Below are 21700 nucleotides of genomic sequence, written 5' to 3'. Positions count from 1 at the left end.
TAGTAGGACTATATCAGGCAGCTGTTCACCCTACCCCACAGTCACTAGGTATTCACCCTACCCCACAGTCACTAGGTAGTAGGACTATATCAGGCAGCTGTTCACCCTACCCCACAGTCACTAGGTAGTAGGACTATATCAGGCAGCTGTTTACCCTACCCCACAGTCACTAGGTAGTAGGACTATATCAGGCAGCTGTTCACCCTACCCCACAGTCACTAGGTAGTAGGACTATATCAGGCAGCTGTTCATCCTACCCCACAGTCACTAGATAGTAGGACTATATCAGGCAGCTGTTCATCCTACCCCACAGTCACTAGGTAGTAGGACTATATCAGGCAGCTTTTCACCCTACCCCACAGTCACTAGGTAGTAGGCCTATATCACGCAGCTGTTCACCCTACCCCACAATCACTAGGTAGTAACACTATATCAGGCAGCTGTTCACCCTACCCCACAGTCACTAGGTAGTAGGACTATATCAGGCAGCTGTTCACCCTACCCCGCAGTCACTAGGTAGTAGGCCTATATCAGGCGGCTGTTCACCCTACCCCACAGTCACTAGGTAGTAGGACTATATCAGGCAGCTGTTCACCCTACCCCACAGTCACTAGGTAGTAGGACTATATCAGGCAGCTGTTCACCCTACCCCACAGTCACTAGGTAGTAGGACTATATCAGGCAGCTGTTCACCCTACCCCACAGTCACTAGGTAGTAACACTATATCAGGCAGCTGTTCACCCTACCCAACAGTCACTAGGTAGTAGGACTATATCAGGCAGCTGTTCACCCTACCCCACAGTCACTAGGTAGTAGGACTATATCAGGCAGCTGTTCACCCTACCCCACAGTCACTAGGTAGTAGGACTATATCAGGCAGCTGTTCACCCTACCCCACAGTCACTAGGTAGTAGGACTATATCAGGCAGCTGTTCACCCTACCCCACAGTCACTAGGTAGTAGGACTATATCAGGCAGCTGTTCACCCTACCCCACAGTCACTAGGTAGTAGGACTATATCATGCAGCTGTTCATCCTACCCCACAGTCACTAGATAGTAGGACTATATCAGGCAGCTGTTCATCCTACCCCACAGTCACTAGGTAGTAACACTATATCAGGCAGCTGTTCACCCTACCCCACAGTCACTCAGTCACTAGGTAGTAGGACTATATCAGGCAGCTGTTCAACCTACCCCACAGTCACTAGGTAGTAGGCCTATATCAGGCAGCTGTTCACCCTACCCCACAGTCACTAGGTAGTAACACTATATCAGGCAGCTGTTCACCCTACCCCACAGTCACTAGGTAGTAGGACTATATCAGGCAGCTGTTCACCCTACCCCACAGTCACTAGGTAGTAGGCCTATATCAGGCAGCTGTTCACCCTACCCCACAGTCACTAGGTAGTAGGACTATATCAGGCAGCTGTTCACCCTACCCCACAGTCACTAGGTAGTAGGACTATATCAGGCAGCTGTTCACCCTACCCCACAGTCACTAGGTAGTAGGACTATATCAAGCAGCTGTTCACCCTACCCCACAGTCACTAGGTAGTAGGACTATATCAGGCAGCTGTTCATCCTACCCCACAGTCACTAGATAGTAGGACTATATCAGGCAGCTGTTCATCCTACCCCACAGTCACTAGGTAGTAGGACTATATCAGGCAGCTGTTCACCCTACCCCACAGTCACTAGGTAGTAGGCCTATATCACGCAGCTGTTCACCCTACCCCACAGTCACTAGGTAGTAACACTATATCAGGCAGCTGTTCACCCTACCCCACAGTCACTAGGTAGTAGGACTATATCAGGCAGCTGTTCACCCTACCCCACAGTCACTAGGTAGTAGGACTATATCAGGCAGCTGTTCACCCTACCCCACAGTCACTAGGTAGTAGGACTATATCAGGCAGCTGTTCATCCTACCCCACAGTCACTAGATAGTAGGACTATATCAGGCAGCTGTTCACCCTACCCCATAGTCACTAGGTAGTAGGACTATATCAGGCAGCTGTTCACCCTACCCCACAGTCACTAGGTAGTAACACTATATCAGGCAGCTGTTCACCCTACCCCACAGTCACTAGATAGTAGGACTATATCAGGCAGCTGTTCACCCTACCCCACAGTCACAAGGTAGTAGGACTATATCAGGCAGCTGTTCACCCTACCCCACAGTCACTAGGTAGTAGGACTATATCAGGCAGCTGTTTACCCTACCCCACAGTCACTAGGTAGTAGGACTATATCAGGCAGCTGTTCACCCTACCCCACAGTCACTAGGTAGTAGGACTATATCAGGCAGCTGTTCATCCTACCCCACAGTCACTAGATAGTAGGACTATATCAGGCAGCTGTTCATCCTACCCCACAGTCACTAGGTAGTAGGACTATATCAGGCAGCTTTTCACCCTACCCCACAGTCACTAGGTAGTAGGCCTATATCACGCAGCTTTTCACCCTACCCCACAGTCACTAGGTAGTAACACTATATCAGGCAGCTGTTCACCCTACCCCACAGTCACTAGGTAGTAGGCCTATATCACGCAGCTGTTCACCCTACCCCACAATCACTAGGTAGTAACACTATATCAGGCAGCTGTTCACCCTACCCCACAGTCACTAGGTAGTAGGACTATATCAGGCAGCTGTTCACCCTACCCCGCAGTCACTAGGTAGTAGGCCTATATCAGGCGGCTGTTCACCCTACCCCACAGTCACTAGGTAGTAGGACTATATCAGGCAGCTGTTCACCCTACCCCACAGTCACTAGGTAGTAGGACTATATCAGGCAGCTGTTCACCCTACCCCACAGTCACTAGGTAGTAGGACTATATCAGGCAGCTGTTCACCCTACCCCACAGTCACTAGGTAGTAACACTATATCAGGCAGCTGTTCACCCTACCCAACAGTCACTAGGTAGTAGGACTATATCAGGCAGCTGTTCACCCTACCCCACAGTCACTAGGTAGTAGGACTATATCAGGCAGCTGTTCACCCTACCCCACAGTCACTAGGTAGTAGGACTATATCAGGCAGCTGTTCACCCTACCCCACAGTCACTAGGTAGTAGGACTATATCAGGCAGCTGTTCACCCTACCCCACAGTCACTAGGTAGTAGGACTATATCAGGCAGCTGTTCACCCTACCCCACAGTCACTAGGTAGTAGGACTATATCATGCAGCTGTTCATCCTACCCCACAGTCACTAGATAGTAGGACTATATCAGGCAGCTGTTCATCCTACCCCACAGTCACTAGGTAGTAACACTATATCAGGCAGCTGTTCACCCTACCCCACAGTCACTCAGTCACTAGGTAGTAGGACTATATCAGGCAGCTGTTCAACCTACCCCACAGTCACTAGGTAGTAGGCCTATATCAGGCAGCTGTTCACCCTACCCCACAGTCACTAGGTAGTAGGACTATATCAGGCAGCTGTTCACCCTACCCCACAGTCACTAGGTAGTAGGACTATATCAGGCAGCTGTTCACCCTACCCCACAGTCACTAGGTAGTAGGCCTATATCAGGCAGCTGTTCACCCTACCCCACAGTCACTAGGTAGTAGGACTATATCAGGCAGCTGTTCACCCTACCCCACAGTCACTAGGTAGTAGGACTATATCAGGCAGCTGTTCACCCTACCCCACAGTCACTAGGTAGTAGGACTATATCAAGCAGCTGTTCACCCTACCCCACAGTCACTAGGTAGTAGGACTATATCAGGCAGCTGTTCATCCTACCCCACAGTCACTAGATAGTAGGACTATATCAGGCAGCTGTTCATCCTACCCCACAGTCACTAGGTAGTAGGACTATATCAGGCAGCTGTTCACCCTACCCCACAGTCACTAGGTAGTAGGCCTATATCACGCAGCTGTTCACCCTACCCCACAGTCACTAGGTAGTAACACTATATCAGGCAGCTGTTCACCCTACCCCACAGTCACTAGGTAGTAGGACTATATCAGGCAGCTGTTCACCCTACCCCACAGTCACTAGGTAGTAGGACTATATCAGGCAGCTGTTCACCCTACCCCACAGTCACTAGGTAGTAGGACTATATCAGGCAGCTGTTCATCCTACCCCACAGTCACTAGATAGTAGGACTATATCAGGCAGCTGTTCACCCTACCCCATAGTCACTAGGTAGTAGGACTATATCAGGCAGCTGTTCACCCTACCCCACAGTCACTAGGTAGTAACACTATATCAGGCAGCTGTTCACCCTACCCCACAGTCACTAGATAGTAGGACTATATCAGGCAGCTGTTCACCCTACCCCACAGTCACAAGGTAGTAGGACTATATCAGGCAGCTGTTCACCCTACCCCACAGTCACTAGGTAGTAGGACTATATCAGGCAGCTGTTTACCCTACCCCACAGTCACTAGGTAGTAGGACTATATCAGGCAGCTGTTCACCCTACCCCACAGTCACTAGGTAGTAGGACTATATCAGGCAGCTGTTCATCCTACCCCACAGTCACTAGATAGTAGGACTATATCAGGCAGCTGTTCATCCTACCCCACAGTCACTAGGTAGTAGGACTATATCAGGCAGCTTTTCACCCTACCCCACAGTCACTAGGTAGTAGGCCTATATCACGCAGCTTTTCACCCTACCCCACAGTCACTAGGTAGTAACACTATATCAGGCAGCTGTTCACCCTACCCCACAGTCACTAGGTAGTAGGACTATATCAGGCAGCTGTTCACCCTACCCCACAGTCACTAGGTAGTAGGCCTATATCAGGCAGCTGTTCACCCTACCCCACAGTCACTAGGTAGTAGGACTATATCAGGCAGCTGTTCACCCTACCCCACAGTCACTAGGTAGTAGGACTATATCAGGCAGCTGTTCACCCTACCCCACAGTCACTAGGTAGTAGGACTATATCAGGCAGCTGTTCACCCTACCCCACAGTCACTAGGTAGTAGGACTATATCAGGCAGCTGTTCACCCTACCCCACAGTCACTAGGTAGTAGGACTATATCAGGCAGCTGTTCATCCTACCCCACAGTCACTAGATAGTAGGACTATATCAGGCAGCTGTTCACCCTACCCCACAGTCACTAGGTAGTAGGACTATATCAGGCAGCTGTTCACCCTACCCCACAGTCACTAGGTAGTAACACTATATCAGGCAGCTGTTCACCCTACCCCACAGTCACTAGGTAGTAGGACTATATCAGGCAGCTGTTCACCCTACCCCACAGTCACTAGGTAGTAACACTATATCAGGCAGCTGTTCACTCTACCCAACAGTCACTAGGTAGTAGGACTATATCAGGCAGCTGTTCACCCTACCCCACAGTCACTAGGTAGTAGGACTATATCAGGCAGCTGTTCACCCTACCCTACAGTCACTAGGTAGTAGGACTATATCAGGCAGCTGTTCACCCTACCCCACAGTCACTAGGTAGTAGGACTATATCAGGCAGCTGTTCACCCTACCCCACAGTCACTAGGTAGTAACACTATATCAGGCAGCTGTTCACCCTACCCCACAGTCACTAGGTAGTAGGTCTATATCAGGCAGCTGTTCACCCTACCCCACAGTCACTAGGTAGTAGGACTATATCAGGCAGCTGTTCACCCTACCCCACAGTCACTAGGTAGTAGGCCTATATCAGGCAGCTGTTCACCCTACCCCACAGTCACTAGGTAGTAGGACTATATCAGGCAGCTGTTCACCCTACCCCACAGTCACTAGGTAGTATGACTATATCAGGCAGCTGTTCACCCTACCCCACAGTCACTAGGTAGTAGGACTATATCAGGCAGCTGTTCACCCTACCCCACAGTCACTAGGTAGTAGGACTATATCAGGCAGCTGTTCACCCTACCCCACAGTCACTAGGTAGTAGGACTATATCAGGCAGCTGTTCACCCTACCCCACAGTCACTAGGTAGTAGGACTATATCAGGCAGCTGTTCACCCTACCCCACAGTCACTAGGTAGTAGGACTATATCAGGCAGCTGTTCATCCTACCCCACAGTCACTAGGTAGTAGGACTATATCAGGCAGCTGTTCACCCTACCCCACAGTCACTAGGTAGTAACACTATATCAGGCAGCTGTTCACCCTACCCCACAGTCACTAGGTAGTAGGACTATATCAGGCAGCTGTTCACCCTACCCCACAGTCACTAGGTAGTAGGACTATATCAGGCAGCTGTTCACCCTACCCCACAGTCACTAGGTAGTAGGACTATATCAGGCAGCTGTTCATCCTACCCCATAGTCACTAGATAGTAGGACTATATCAGGCAGCTGTTCATTCTACCCCACAGTCACTAGGTAGTAACACTATATCAGGCAGCTGTTCACCCTACCCCACAGTCACTAGGTAGTAGGACTATATCAGGCAGCTGTTCACCCTACCCCACAGTCACTAGGTAGTAGGACTATATCAGGCAGCTGTTCACCCTACCCCACAGTCACTAGGTAGTAGGACTATATCAGGCAGCTGTTCACCCTACCCCACAGTCACTCAGTCACTAGGTAGTAGGACTATATCAGGCAGCTGTTCACCCTACCCCACAGTCACTAGGTAGTAGGACTATATCAGGCAGCTGTTCATCCTACCCCACAGTCACTAGGTAGTAGGACTATATCAGGCAGCTGTTCACCCTACCCCACAGTCACTAGGTAGTAGGACTATATCAGGCAGCTGTTCAACCTACCCCACAGTCACTAGGTAGTAGGCCTATATCAGGCAGCTGTTCACCCTACCCCACAGTCACTAGGTAGTAGGACTATATCAGGCAGCTGTTCACCCTACCCCACAGTCACTAGGTAGTAGGCCTATATCAGGCAGCTGTTCACCCTACCCCACAGTCACTAGGTAGTAGGACTATATCAGGCAGCTGTTCACCCTACCCCACAGTCACTAGGTAGTAGGACTATATCAGGCAGCTGTTCACCCTACCCCACAGTCACTAGGTAGTAGGACTATATCAAGCAGCTGTTCACCCTACCCCACAGTCACTAGGTAGTAGGACTATATCAGGCAGCTGTTCATCCTACCCCACAGTCACTAGATAGTAGGACTATATCAGGCAGCTGTTCATCCTACCCCACAGTCACTAGGTAGTAGGACTATATCAGGCAGCTGGTCACCCTACCCCACAGTCACTAGGTAGTAGGCCTATATCACGCAGCTGTTCACCCTACCCCACAGTCACTAGGTAGTAACACTATATCAGGCAGCTGTTCACCCTACCCCACAGTCACTAGGTAGTAGGACTATATCAGGCAGCTGTTCACCCTACCCCACAGTCACTAGGTAGTAGGACTATATCAGGCAGCTGTTCACCCTACCCCACAGTCACTAGGTAGTAGGACTATATCAGGCAGCTGTTCATCCTACCCCACAGTCACTAGATAGTAGGACTATATCAGGCAGCTGTTCACCCTACCCCATAGTCACTAGGTAGTAGGACTATATCAGGCAGCTGTTCACCCTACCCCACAGTCACTAGGTAGTAACACTATATCAGGCAGCTGTTCACCCTACCCCACAGTCACTAGATAGTAGGACTATATCAGGCAGCTGTTCACCCTACCCCACAGTCACAAGGTAGTAGGACTATATCAGGCAGCTGTTCACCCTACCCCACAGTCACTAGGTAGTAGGACTATATCAGGCAGCTGTTTACCCTACCCCACAGTCACTAGGTAGTAGGACTATATCAGGCAGCTGTTCACCCTACCCCACAGTCACTAGGTAGTAGGACTATATCAGGCAGCTGTTCATCCTACCCCACAGTCACTAGATAGTAGGACTATATCAGGCAGCTGTTCATCCTACCCCACAGTCACTAGGTAGTAGGACTATATCAGGCAGCTTTTCACCCTACCCCACAGTCACTAGGTAGTAGGCCTATATCACGCAGCTTTTCACCCTACCCCACAGTCACTAGGTAGTAACACTATATCAGGCAGCTGTTTACCCTACCCCACAGTCACTAGGTAGTAGGACTATATCAGGCAGCTGTTCACCCTACCCCACAGTCACTAGGTAGTAGGCCTATATCAGGCAGCTGTTCACCCTACCCCACAGTCACTAGGTAGTAGGACTATATCAGGCAGCTGTTCACCCTACCCCACAGTCACTAGGTAGTAGGACTATATCAGGCAGCTGTTCACCCTACCCCACAGTCACTAGGTAGTAGGACTATATCAGGCAGCTGTTCACCCTACCCCACAGTCACTAGGTAGTAGGACTATATCAGGCAGCTGTTCACCCTACCCCACAGTCACTAGGTAGTAGGACTATATCAGGCAGCTGTTCACCCTACCCCACAGTCACTAGGTAGTAACACTATATCAGGCAGCTGTTCACCCTACCCCACAGTCACTAGGTAGTAGGACTATATCAGGCAGCTGTTCACCCTACCCCACAGTCACTAGGTAGTAACACTATATCAGGCAGCTGTTCACTCTACCCCACAGTCACTAGGTAGTAGGACTATATCAGGCAGCTGTTCACCCTACCCCACAGTCACTAGGTAGTAGGACTATATCAGGCAGCTGTTCACCCTACCCTACAGTCACTAGGTAGTAGGACTATATCAGGCAGCTGTTCACCCTACCCCACAGTCACTAGGTAGTAGGACTATATCAGGCAGCTGTTCACCCTACCCCACAGTCACTAGGTAGTAACACTATATCAGGCAGCTGTTCACCCTACCCCACAGTCACTAGGTAGTAGGTCTATATCAGGCAGCTGTTCACCCTACCCCACAGTCACTAGGTAGTAGGACTATATCAGGCAGCTGTTCACCCTACCCCACAGTCACTAGGTAGTAGGCCTATATCAGGCAGCTGTTCACCCTACCCCACAGTCACTAGGTAGTAGGACTATATCAGGCAGCTGTTCACCCTACCCCACAGTCACTAGGTAGTAGGACTATATCAGGCAGCTGTTCACCCTACCCCACAGTCACTAGGTAGTAGGACTATATCAGGCAGCTGTTCACCCTACCCCACAGTCACTAGGTAGTAGGACTATATCAGGCAGCTGTTCACCCTACCCCACAGTCACTAGGTAGTAGGACTATATCAGGCAGCTGTTCACCCTACCCCACAGTCACTAGGTAGTAGGACTATATCAGGCAGCTGTTCATCCTACCCCACAGTCACTAGGTAGTAGGACTATATCAGGCAGCTGTTCACCCTACCCCACAGTCACTAGGTAGTAACACTATATCAGGCAGCTGTTCACCCTACCCCACAGTCACTAGGTAGTAGGACTATATCAGGCAGCTGTTCACCCTACCCCACAGTCACTAGGTAGTAGGACTATATCAGGCAGCTGTTCACCCTACCCCACAGTCACTAGGTAGTAGGACTATATCAGGCAGCTGTTCATCCTACCCCACAGTCACTAGATAGTAGGACTATATCAGGCAGCTGTTCACCCTACCCCACAGTCACTAGGTAGTAGGCCTATATCACGCAGCTGTTCACCCTACCCCACAATCACTAGGTAGTAACACTATATCAGGCAGCTGTTCACCCTACCCCACAGTCACTAGGTAGTAGGACTATATCAGGCAGCTGTTCACCCTACCCCGCAGTCACTAGGTAGTAGGCCTATATCAGGCGGCTGTTCACCCTACCCCACAGTCACTAGGTAGTAGGACTATATCAGGCAGCTGTTCACCCTACCCCACAGTCACTAGGTAGTAGGACTATATCAGGCAGCTGTTCACCCTACCCCACAGTCACTAGGTAGTAGGACTATATCAGGCAGCTGTTCACCCTACCCCACAGTCACTAGGTAGTAACACTATATCAGGCAGCTGTTCACCCTACCCAACAGTCACTAGGTAGTAGGACTATATCAGGCAGCTGTTCACCCTACCCCACAGTCACTAGGTAGTAGGACTATATCAGGCAGCTGTTCACCCTACCCCACAGTCACTAGGTAGTAGGACTATATCAGGCAGCTGTTCACCCTACCCCACAGTCACTAGGTAGTAGGACTATATCAGGCAGCTGTTCACCCTACCCCACAGTCACTAGGTAGTAGGACTATATCAGGCAGCTGTTCACCCTACCCCACAGTCACTAGGTAGTAGGACTATATCATGCAGCTGTTCATCCTACCCCACAGTCACTAGATAGTAGGACTATATCAGGCAGCTGTTCATCCTACCCCACAGTCACTAGGTAGTAACACTATATCAGGCAGCTGTTCACCCTACCCCACAGTCACTCAGTCACTAGGTAGTAGGACTATATCAGGCAGCTGTTCAACCTACCCCACAGTCACTAGGTAGTAGGCCTATATCAGGCAGCTGTTCACCCTACCCCACAGTCACTAGGTAGTAACACTATATCAGGCAGCTGTTCACCCTACCCCACAGTCACTAGGTAGTAGGACTATATCAGGCAGCTGTTCACCCTACCCCACAGTCACTAGGTAGTAGGCCTATATCAGGCAGCTGTTCACCCTACCCCACAGTCACTAGGTAGTAGGACTATATCAGGCAGCTGTTCACCCTACCCCACAGTCACTAGGTAGTAGGACTATATCAGGCAGCTGTTCACCCTACCCCACAGTCACTAGGTAGTAGGACTATATCAAGCAGCTGTTCACCCTACCCCACAGTCACTAGGTAGTAGGACTATATCAGGCAGCTGTTCATCCTACCCCACAGTCACTAGATAGTAGGACTATATCAGGCAGCTGTTCATCCTACCCCACAGTCACTAGGTAGTAGGACTATATCAGGCAGCTGTTCACCCTACCCCACAGTCACTAGGTAGTAGGCCTATATCACGCAGCTGTTCACCCTACCCCACAGTCACTAGGTAGTAACACTATATCAGGCAGCTGTTCACCCTACCCCACAGTCACTAGGTAGTAGGACTATATCAGGCAGCTGTTCACCCTACCCCACAGTCACTAGGTAGTAGGACTATATCAGGCAGCTGTTCACCCTACCCCACAGTCACTAGGTAGTAGGACTATATCAGGCAGCTGTTCATCCTACCCCACAGTCACTAGATAGTAGGACTATATCAGGCAGCTGTTCACCCTACCCCATAGTCACTAGGTAGTAGGACTATATCAGGCAGCTGTTCACCCTACCCCACAGTCACTAGGTAGTAACACTATATCAGGCAGCTGTTCACCCTACCCCACAGTCACTAGATAGTAGGACTATATCAGGCAGCTGTTCACCCTACCCCACAGTCACAAGGTAGTAGGACTATATCAGGCAGCTGTTCACCCTACCCCACAGTCACTAGGTAGTAGGACTATATCAGGCAGCTGTTTACCCTACCCCACAGTCACTAGGTAGTAGGACTATATCAGGCAGCTGTTCACCCTACCCCACAGTCACTAGGTAGTAGGACTATATCAGGCAGCTGTTCATCCTACCCCACAGTCACTAGATAGTAGGACTATATCAGGCAGCTGTTCATCCTACCCCACAGTCACTAGGTAGTAGGACTATATCAGGCAGCTTTTCACCCTACCCCACAGTCACTAGGTAGTAGGCCTATATCACGCAGCTTTTCACCCTACCCCACAGTCACTAGGTAGTAACACTATATCAGGCAGCTGTTCACCCTACCCCACAGTCACTAGGTAGTAGGACTATATCAGGCAGCTGTTCACCCTACCCCACAGTCACTAGGTAGTAGGCCTATATCAGGCAGCTGTTCACCCTACCCCACAGTCACTAGGTAGTAGGACTATATCAGGCAGCTGTTCACCCTACCCCACAGTCACTAGGTAGTAGGACTATATCAGGCAGCTGTTCACCCTACCCCACAGTCACTAGGTAGTAGGACTATATCAGGCAGCTGTTCACCCTACCCCACAGTCACTAGGTAGTAGGACTATATCAGGCAGCTGTTCACCCTACCCCACAGTCACTAGGTAGTAGGACTATATCAGGCAGCTGTTCATCCTACCCCACAGTCACTAGATAGTAGGACTATATCAGGCAGCTGTTCACCCTACCCCACAGTCACTAGGTAGTAGGACTATATCAGGCAGCTGTTCACCCTACCCCACAGTCACTAGGTAGTAACACTATATCAGGCAGCTGTTCACCCTACCCCACAGTCACTAGGTAGTAGGACTATATCAGGCAGCTGTTCACCCTACCCCACAGTCACTAGGTAGTAACACTATATCAGGCAGCTGTTCACTCTACCCAACAGTCACTAGGTAGTAGGACTATATCAGGCAGCTGTTCACCCTACCCCACAGTCACTAGGTAGTAGGACTATATCAGGCAGCTGTTCACCCTACCCTACAGTCACTAGGTAGTAGGACTATATCAGGCAGCTGTTCACCCTACCCCACAGTCACTAGGTAGTAGGACTATATCAGGCAGCTGTTCACCCTACCCCACAGTCACTAGGTAGTAACACTATATCAGGCAGCTGTTCACCCTACCCCACAGTCACTAGGTAGTAGGTCTATATCAGGCAGCTGTTCACCCTACCCCACAGTCACTAGGTAGTAGGACTATATCAGGCAGCTGTTCACCCTACCCCACAGTCACTAGGTAGTAGGCCTATATCAGGCAGCTGTTCACCCTACCCCACAGTCACTAGGTAGTAGGACTATATCAGGCAGCTGTTCACCCTACCCCACAGTCACTAGGTAGTATGACTATATCAGGCAGCTGTTCACCCTACCCCACAGTCACTAGGTAGTAGGACTATATCAGGCAGCTGTTCACCCTACCCCACAGTCACTAGGTAGTAGGACTATATCAGGCAGCTGTTCACCCTACCCCACAGTCACTAGGTAGTAGGACTATATCAGGCAGCTGTTCACCCTACCCCACAGTCACTAGGTAGTAGGACTATATCAGGCAGCTGTTCACCCTACCCCACAGTCACTAGGTAGTAGGACTATATCAGGCAGCTGTTCATCCTACCCCACAGTCACTAGGTAGTAGGACTATATCAGGCAGCTGTTCACCCTACCCCACAGTCACTAGGTAGTAACACTATATCAGGCAGCTGTTCACCCTACCCCACAGTCACTAGGTAGTAGGACTATATCAGGCAGCTGTTCACCCTACCCCACAGTCACTAGGTAGTAGGACTATATCAGGCAGCTGTTCACCCTACCCCACAGTCACTAGGTAGTAGGACTATATCAGGCAGCTGTTCATCCTACCCCATAGTCACTAGATAGTAGGACTATATCAGGCAGCTGTTCATTCTACCCCACAGTCACTAGGTAGTAACACTATATCAGGCAGCTGTTCACCCTACCCCACAGTCACTAGGTAGTAGGACTATATCAGGCAGCTGTTCACCCTACCCCACAGTCACTAGGTAGTAGGACTATATCAGGCAGCTGTTCACCCTACCCCACAGTCACTAGGTAGTAGGACTATATCAGGCAGCTGTTCACCCTACCCCACAGTCACTCAGTCACTAGGTAGTAGGACTATATCAGGCAGCTGTTCACCCTACCCCACAGTCACTAGGTAGTAGGACTATATCAGGCAGCTGTTCATCCTACCCCACAGTCACTAGGTAGTAGGACTATATCAGGCAGCTGTTCACCCTACCCCACAGTCACTAGGTAGTAGGACTATATCAGGCAGCTGTTCAACCTACCCCACAGTCACTAGGTAGTAGGCCTATATCAGGCAGCTGTTCACCCTACCCCACAGTCACTAGGTAGTAGGACTATATCAGGCAGCTGTTCACCCTACCCCACAGTCACTAGGTAGTAGGCCTATATCAGGCAGCTGTTCACCCTACCCCACAGTCACTAGGTAGTAGGACTATATCAGGCAGCTGTTCACCCTACCCCACAGTCACTAGGTAGTAGGACTATATCAGGCAGCTGTTCACCCTACCCCACAGTCACTAGGTAGTAGGACTATATCAAGCAGCTGTTCACCCTACCCCACAGTCACTAGGTAGTAGGACTATATCAGGCAGCTGTTCATCCTACCCCACAGTCACTAGATAGTAGGACTATATCAGGCAGCTGTTCATCCTACCCCACAGTCACTAGGTAGTAGGACTATATCAGGCAGCTGGTCACCCTACCCCACAGTCACTAGGTAGTAGGCCTATATCACGCAGCTGTTCACCCTACCCCACAGTCACTAGGTAGTAACACTATATCAGGCAGCTGTTCACCCTACCCCACAGTCACTAGGTAGTAGGACTATATCAGGCAGCTGTTCACCCTACCCCACAGTCACTAGGTAGTAGGACTATATCAGGCAGCTGTTCACCCTACCCCACAGTCACTAGGTAGTAGGACTATATCAGGCAGCTGTTCATCCTACCCCACAGTCACTAGATAGTAGGACTATATCAGGCAGCTGTTCACCCTACCCCATAGTCACTAGGTAGTAGGACTATATCAGGCAGCTGTTCACCCTACCCCACAGTCACTAGGTAGTAACACTATATCAGGCAGCTGTTCACCCTACCCCACAGTCACTAGATAGTAGGACTATATCAGGCAGCTGTTCACCCTACCCCACAGTCACAAGGTAGTAGGACTATATCAGGCAGCTGTTCACCCTACCCCACAGTCACTAGGTAGTAGGACTATATCAGGCAGCTGTTTACCCTACCCCACAGTCACTAGGTAGTAGGACTATATCAGGCAGCTGTTCACCCTACCCCACAGTCACTAGGTAGTAGGACTATATCAGGCAGCTGTTCATCCTACCCCACAGTCACTAGATAGTAGGACTATATCAGGCAGCTGTTCATCCTACCCCACAGTCACTAGGTAGTAGGACTATATCAGGCAGCTTTTCACCCTACCCCACAGTCACTAGGTAGTAGGCCTATATCACGCAGCTTTTCACCCTACCCCACAGTCACTAGGTAGTAACACTATATCAGGCAGCTGTTTACCCTACCCCACAGTCACTAGGTAGTAGGACTATATCAGGCAGCTGTTCACCCTACCCCACAGTCACTAGGTAGTAGGCCTATATCAGGCAGCTGTTCACCCTACCCCACAGTCACTAGGTAGTAGGACTATATCAGGCAGCTGTTCACCCTACCCCACAGTCACTAGGTAGTAGGACTATATCAGGCAGCTGTTCACCCTACCCCACAGTCACTAGGTAGTAGGACTATATCAGGCAGCTGTTCACCCTACCCCACAGTCACTAGGTAGTAGGACTATATCAGGCAGCTGTTCACCCTACCCCACAGTCACTAGGTAGTAGGACTATATCAGGCAGCTGTTCATCCTACCCCACAGTCACTAGATAGTAGGACTATATCAGGCAGCTGTTCACCCTACCCCACAGTCACTAGGTAGTAGGACTATATCAGGCAGCTGTTCACCCTACCCCACAGTCACTAGGTAGTAACACTATATCAGGCAGCTGTTCACCCTACCCCACAGTCACTAGGTAGTAGGACTATATCAGGCAGCTGTTCACCCTACCCCACAGTCACTAGGTAGTAACACTATATCAGGCAGCTGTTCACTCTACCCAACAGTCACTAGGTAGTAGGACTATATCAGGCAGCTGTTCACCCTACCCCACAGTCACTAGGTAGTAGGACTATATCAGGCAGCTGTTCACCCTACCCTACAGTCACTAGGTAGTAGGACTATATCAGGCAGCTGTTCACCCTACCCCACAGTCACTAGGTAGTAGGACTATATCAGGCAGCTGTTCACCCTACCCCACAGTCACTAGGTAGTAACACTATATCAGGCAGCTGTTCACCCTACCCCACAGTCACTAGGTAGTAGGTCTATATCAGGCAGCTGTTCACCCTACCCCACAGTCACTAGGTAGTAGGACTATATCAGGCAGCTGTTCACCCTACCCCACAGTCACTAGGTAGTAGGCCTATATCAGGCAGCTGTTCACCCTACCCCACAGTCACTAGGTAGTAGGACTATATCAGGCAGCTGTTCACCCTACCCCACAGTCACTAGGTAGTAGGACTATATCAGGCAGCTGTTCACCCTACCCCACAGTCACTAGGTAGTAGGACTATATCAGGCAGCTGTTCACCCTACCCCACAGTCACTAGGTAGTAGGACTATATCAGGCAGCTGTTCACCCTACCCCACAGTCACTAGGTAGTAGGACTATATCAGGCAGCTGTTCACCCTACCCCACAGTCACTAGGTAGTAGGACTATATCAGGCAGCTGTTCACCCTACCCCACAGTCACTAGGTAGTAGGACTATATCAGGCAGCTGTTCATCCTACCCCACAGTCACTAGGTAGTAGGACTATATCAGGCAGCTGTTCACCCTACCCCACAGTCACTAGGTAGTAACACTATATCAGGCAGCTGTTCACCCTACCCCACAGTCACTAGGTAGTAGGACTATATCAGGCAGCTGTTCACCCTACCCCACAGTCACTAGGTAGTAGGACTATATCAGGCAGCTGTTCACCCTACCCCACAGTCACTAGGTAGTAGGACTATATCAGGCAGCTGTTCATCCTACCCCATAGTCACTAGATAGTAGGACTATATCAGGCAGCTGTTCATTCTACCCCACAGTCACTAGGTAGTAACACTATATCAGGCAGCTGTTCACCCTACCCCACAGTCACTAGGTAGTAGGACTATATCAGGCAGCTGTTCACCCTACCCCACAGTCACTAGGTAGTAGGACTATATCAGGCAGCTGTTCACCCTACCCCACAGTCACTAGGTAGTAGGACTATATCAGGCAGCTGTTCACCCTACCCCACAGTCACTCAGTCACTAGGTAGTAGGACTATATCAGGCAGCTGTTCACCCTACCCCACAGTCACTAGGTAGTAGGACTATATCAGGCAGCTGTTCATCCTACCCCACAGTCACTAGGTAGTAGGACTATATCAGGCAGCTGTTCACCCTACCCCACAGTCACTAGGTAGTAGGACTATATCAGGCAGCTGTTCACCCTACCCCACAGTCACTAGGTAGTAGGACTATATCAGGCAGCTGTTCACCCTACCCCACAGTCACTAGGTAGTAGGTCTATATCAGGCAGCTGTTCACCCTACCCCACAGTCACTAGGTAGTAGGTCTATATCAGGCAGCTGTTCATCCTACCCCACAGTCACTAGGTAGTAGGACTATATCAGGCAGCTGTTCACTCTACCCCACAGTCACTAGGTAGTAGGACTATATCAGGCAGCTGTTCACCCTACCCCACAGTCACTAGGTAGTAGGACTATATCAGGCAGCTGTTCACCCTACCCCACAGTCACTAGGTAGTAACACTATATCAGGCAGCTGTTCACCCTACCCCACAGTCACTAGGTAGTAGGACTATATCAGGCAGCTGTTCACCCTACCCCACAGTCACTAGGTAGTAGGACTATATCAGGCAGCTGTTCACCCTACCCCACAGTCACTAGATAGTAGGACTATATCAGGCAGCTGTTCATTCTACCCCACAGTCACTAGGTAGTAGGACTATATCAGGCAGCTGTTCATCCTACCCCACAGTCACTAGATAGTAGGACTATATCAGGCAGCTGTTCACCCTACCCCACAGTCACTAGGTAGTAGGACTATATCAGGCAGCTGTTCATCCTACCCCACAGTCACTAGGTAGTAACACTATATCAGGCAGCTGTTCACCCTACCCCACAGTCACTCAGTCACTAGGTAGTAGGACTATATCAGGCAGCTGTTCACCCTACCCCACAGTCACTAGGTAGTAGGCCTATATCAGGCAGCTGTTCACCCTACCCCACAGTCACTAGGTAGTAACACTATATCAGGCAGCTGTTCACCCTACCCCACAGTCACTAGGTAGTAGGACTATATCAGGCAGCTGTTCACCCTACCCCACAGTCACTAGGTAGTAGGCCTATATCAGGCAGCTGTTCACCCTACCCCACAGTCACTAGGTAGTAGGACTATATCAGGCAGCTGTTCACCCTACCCCACAGTCACTAGGTAGTAGGACTATATCAGGCAGCTGTTCACCCTACCCCACAGGCACTAGGTAGTAGGACTATATCAGGCAGCTGTTCACCCTACCCCACAGTCACTAGGTAGTAGGACTATATCAGGCAGCTGTTCACCCTACCCCACAGTCACTAGGTAGTAACACTATATCAGGCAGCTGTTCACCCTACCCCACAGTTACTAGGTAGTAGGCCTATATCAGGCAGCTGTTCACCCTACCCCACAGTCACTAGGTAGTAGGTCTATATCAGGCAGCTGTTCACCCTACCCCACAGTCACTAGGTAGTAGGACTATATCAGGCAGCTGTTCACCCTACCCCACAGTCACTAGGTAGTAACACTATATCAGGCAGCTGTTCACCCTACCCCACAGTCACTAGATAGTAGGACTATATCAGGCAGCTGTTCACCCTACCCCACAGTCACTAGGTAGTAACACTATATCAGGCAGCTGTTCACCCTACCCCACAGTCACTAGGTAGTAACACTATATCAGGCAGCTGTTCACCCTACCCCACAGTCACTAGGTAGTAGGACTATATCAGGCAGCTGTTCACCCTACCCCACAGTCACTAGGTAGTAGGTCTATATCAGGCAGCTGTTCACCCTACCCCACAGTCACTAGGTAGTAGGACTATATCAGGCAGCTGTTCACCCTACCCCACAGTCACTAGGTAGTAGGACTATATCAGGCAGCTGTTCACCCTACCCCACAGGCACTAGGTAGTAGGACTATATCAGGCAGCCGTTCACCCTACCCCACAGTCACTAGGTAGTAGGTCTATATCAGGCAGCTGTTCACCCTACCCCACAGTCACTAGGTAGTAGGACTATATCAGGCAGCTGTTCACCCTACCCCACAGTCACTAGGTAGTAGGACTATATCAGGCAGCTGTTCACCCTACCCCACAGTCACTAGGTAGTAGGACTATATCAGGCAGATGTTCACCCTACCCCACAGTCACTAGGTAGTAGGACTATATCAGGCAGCTGTTCACCCTACCCCACAGTCACTAGGTAGTAGGACTATATCAGGCAGCTGTTCACCCTACCCCACAGTCACTAGGTAGTAGGACTATATCAGGCAGCTGTTCACCCTACCCCACAGTCACTACGTAGTAGGACTATATCAGGCAGCTGTTCACCCTACCCCACAGTCACTAGGTAGTAGGACTATATCAGGCAGCTGTTCACCCTACCCCACAGTCACTAGGTAGTAGGACTATATCAGGCAGATGTTCACCCTACCCCACAGTCACTAGGTAGTAGGACTATATCAGGCAGCTGTTCACCCTACCCCACAGTCACTAGGTAGTAGGACTATATCAGGCAGCTGTTCACCCTACCCCACAGTCACTAGGTAGTAGGACTATATCAGGCAGCTGTTCACCCTACCCCACAGTCACTAGGTAGTAGGACTATATCAGGCAGCTGTTCACCCTACCCCACAGTCACTAGGTAGTAACACTATATCAGGCAGCTGTTCACCCTACCCCACAGTCACTAGATAGTAGGACTATATCAGGCAGCTGTTCATCCTACCCCACAGTCACTAGGTAGTAGGACTATATCAGGCAGCTGTTCACCCTACCCCACAGTCACTAGGTAGTAGGACTATATCAGGCAGATGTTCACCCTACCCCACAGTCACTAGATAGTAGGACTATATCAGGCAGCTGTTCACCCTACCCCACAGTCACTAGGTAGTAGGACTATATCAGGCAGATGTTCAACCTACCCCACAGTCACTAGGTAGTAGGACTATATCAGGCAGCTGTTCACCCTACCCCACAGTCACTAGATAGTAGGACTATATCAGGCAGCTGTTCACCCTACCCCACAGTCACTAGGTAGTAGGACTATATCAGGCAGCTGTTCACCCTACCCCACAGTCACTAGGTAGTAACACTATATCAGGCAGCTGTTCACCCTACCCCACAGTCACTAGGTAGTAGGACTATATCAGGCAGCTGTTCACCCTACCCCACAGTCACTAGGTAGTAACACTATATCAGGCAGCTGTTCACCCTACCCCACAGTCACTAGGTAGTAGGACTATATCAGGCAGCTGTTCACCCTACCCCACAGTCACTAGGTAGTAGGACTATATCAGGCAGCTGTTCACCCTACCCCACAGTCACTAGGTAGTAGGACTATATCAGGCAGCTGTTCACCCTACCCCACAGTCACTAGGTAGTAGGACTATATCAGGCAGCTGTTCACCCTACCCCACAGTCACTAGGTAGTAGGACTATATCAGGCAGCTGTTCACCCTACCCCACAGTCACTAGGTAGTAGGACTATATCAGGCAGCTGTTCACCCTACCCCACAGTCACTAGGTAGTAGGACTATATCAGGCAGCTGTTCACCCTACCCCACAGTCACTAGGTTCCAGATGACCAGGAGTGAGTCCAGTCGGTGCAGACTGAGGGCCATTCTTGCCCCTGGGACTCCGTCACCTGTGTTCAACACATAGGTGGTCAGGGGGCTGTTTGGAAGTGTGGAAGACATCTCTGAAGACTGTGGAGAAAGATACAACATGGGAATGGTGATGGTCCTACAGTCATATTTCAGTGTTAGATTCTGATGATGATAATACAAATAGGCCTACATTTTATTTATTTAGTTGCCTTTACTTTTTGTTCATATACATTGTTTATAATGGGAGAATTGCCAATACCTTTGTTTTTCATTTGAATGTTTTTAAAACTTTTAACAGGCTGAACCCCTACTTTCCCTGTGTTTCTTCTTCATAGTCTCTGCCACTATATGAATTGCTTCAGTGAAGCCTCCGTTTTACATAAAGAATAGCAGAGCACCGTTTAGTGTAAATGGAATAAGCTATTCATATGTGTATTTTAGTCTTTGAGAAGAAAAAAAAAATGTGTCCATCTATTCAATAGCAATCCTTCTGACAGACTGTTGAGACATTTTCCAGACACCCAAAGACACTACATGATCAATGACTTATTTTATGATTTTACCCAATTATCAGTACGTAGGCTATAGGCCTATGACAATGCAGACGGTCAATTGCTGAGACCTCATTTGATTTAATTATACACAATAGTCACAGAATAAGATCTTGCTTGGGCACAATAAATAGGCTAAACAAATAAGGCTACATTAATAGTGTAGTTGCTTCGTAAAAAATTATTGTTGTATGTTATTAATAAACTGTTTTATGAGTAATTACCTGGTTACAAAGCAGAATTGCGGCTTGACTTAGGGGACCTTGTCACGTAGAACAGAAGACTCCGGCGTGTAGTCCTCCTCGACGGGGATAACTTGTTTTACTTCTACAGCCTATATGAAACTAGAGTTTATTTGGTTCTCAACACTCACTCGTAGTGCAGTTGTATCAAACAAGACAGAATAGTAATAGTTCATTTTCATCCTTTGCGAGGGCAACTCACTCTGGATTCACTATGCGCAAACAAACGTCAGGTGCCAAAGGTTGACCAGACCTATCTCTAAAATAACCTAAGTTTACTGTGCGTAATCTTGTCAATATTGACAAAGTTTGGCCACATGGTTGATAAAGTGTTTATTGTGGTTGTGTGTCTGACTTAATTGCCCACCACAAGATAATAGACAATGCACAATCACATTGGAATAGTCCAGAGATAAAAAATATATATAATAATGTCCAAACCACTGGGCTAATTGTTAACAACTTGGTTTATGAATATACAAGTCAGGTGAATTAGTGAGCGGGGTACAGAGAACAATGGAAATCAATAAGCTACCACTTTTCTAGGCCTAGGCT

General features: G+C 49.4%; 1 protein-coding gene across 1 annotated transcript in view; it reads right to left on the bottom strand.

Annotated features, from left to right (window-relative positions):
* urah (HIU hydrolase) overlaps positions 1 to 21373 on the bottom strand; it is a 52688-nt gene extending 31315 nt beyond the window's left edge. Inside the window, 2 exon segments of the mRNA NM_001140724.1 lie at positions 20306 to 20451; positions 21128 to 21373. Coding sequence (NP_001134196.1) covers positions 20306 to 20442 — 137 coding nt within the window. The 5' untranslated portion in view covers positions 20443 to 20451; positions 21128 to 21373.
* Between the last annotated feature and the right edge of the window lie 327 nt (positions 21374 to 21700).

This window comes from Salmo salar, chromosome 23 (assembly GCF_965601325.2).
Source record: "Salmo salar chromosome 23, fSalSal1, whole genome shotgun sequence".
Classification (NCBI taxonomy): domain Eukaryota; kingdom Metazoa; phylum Chordata; class Actinopteri; order Salmoniformes; family Salmonidae; genus Salmo; species Salmo salar.
This window is presented reverse-complemented; position numbering and strand designations above follow the sequence as displayed.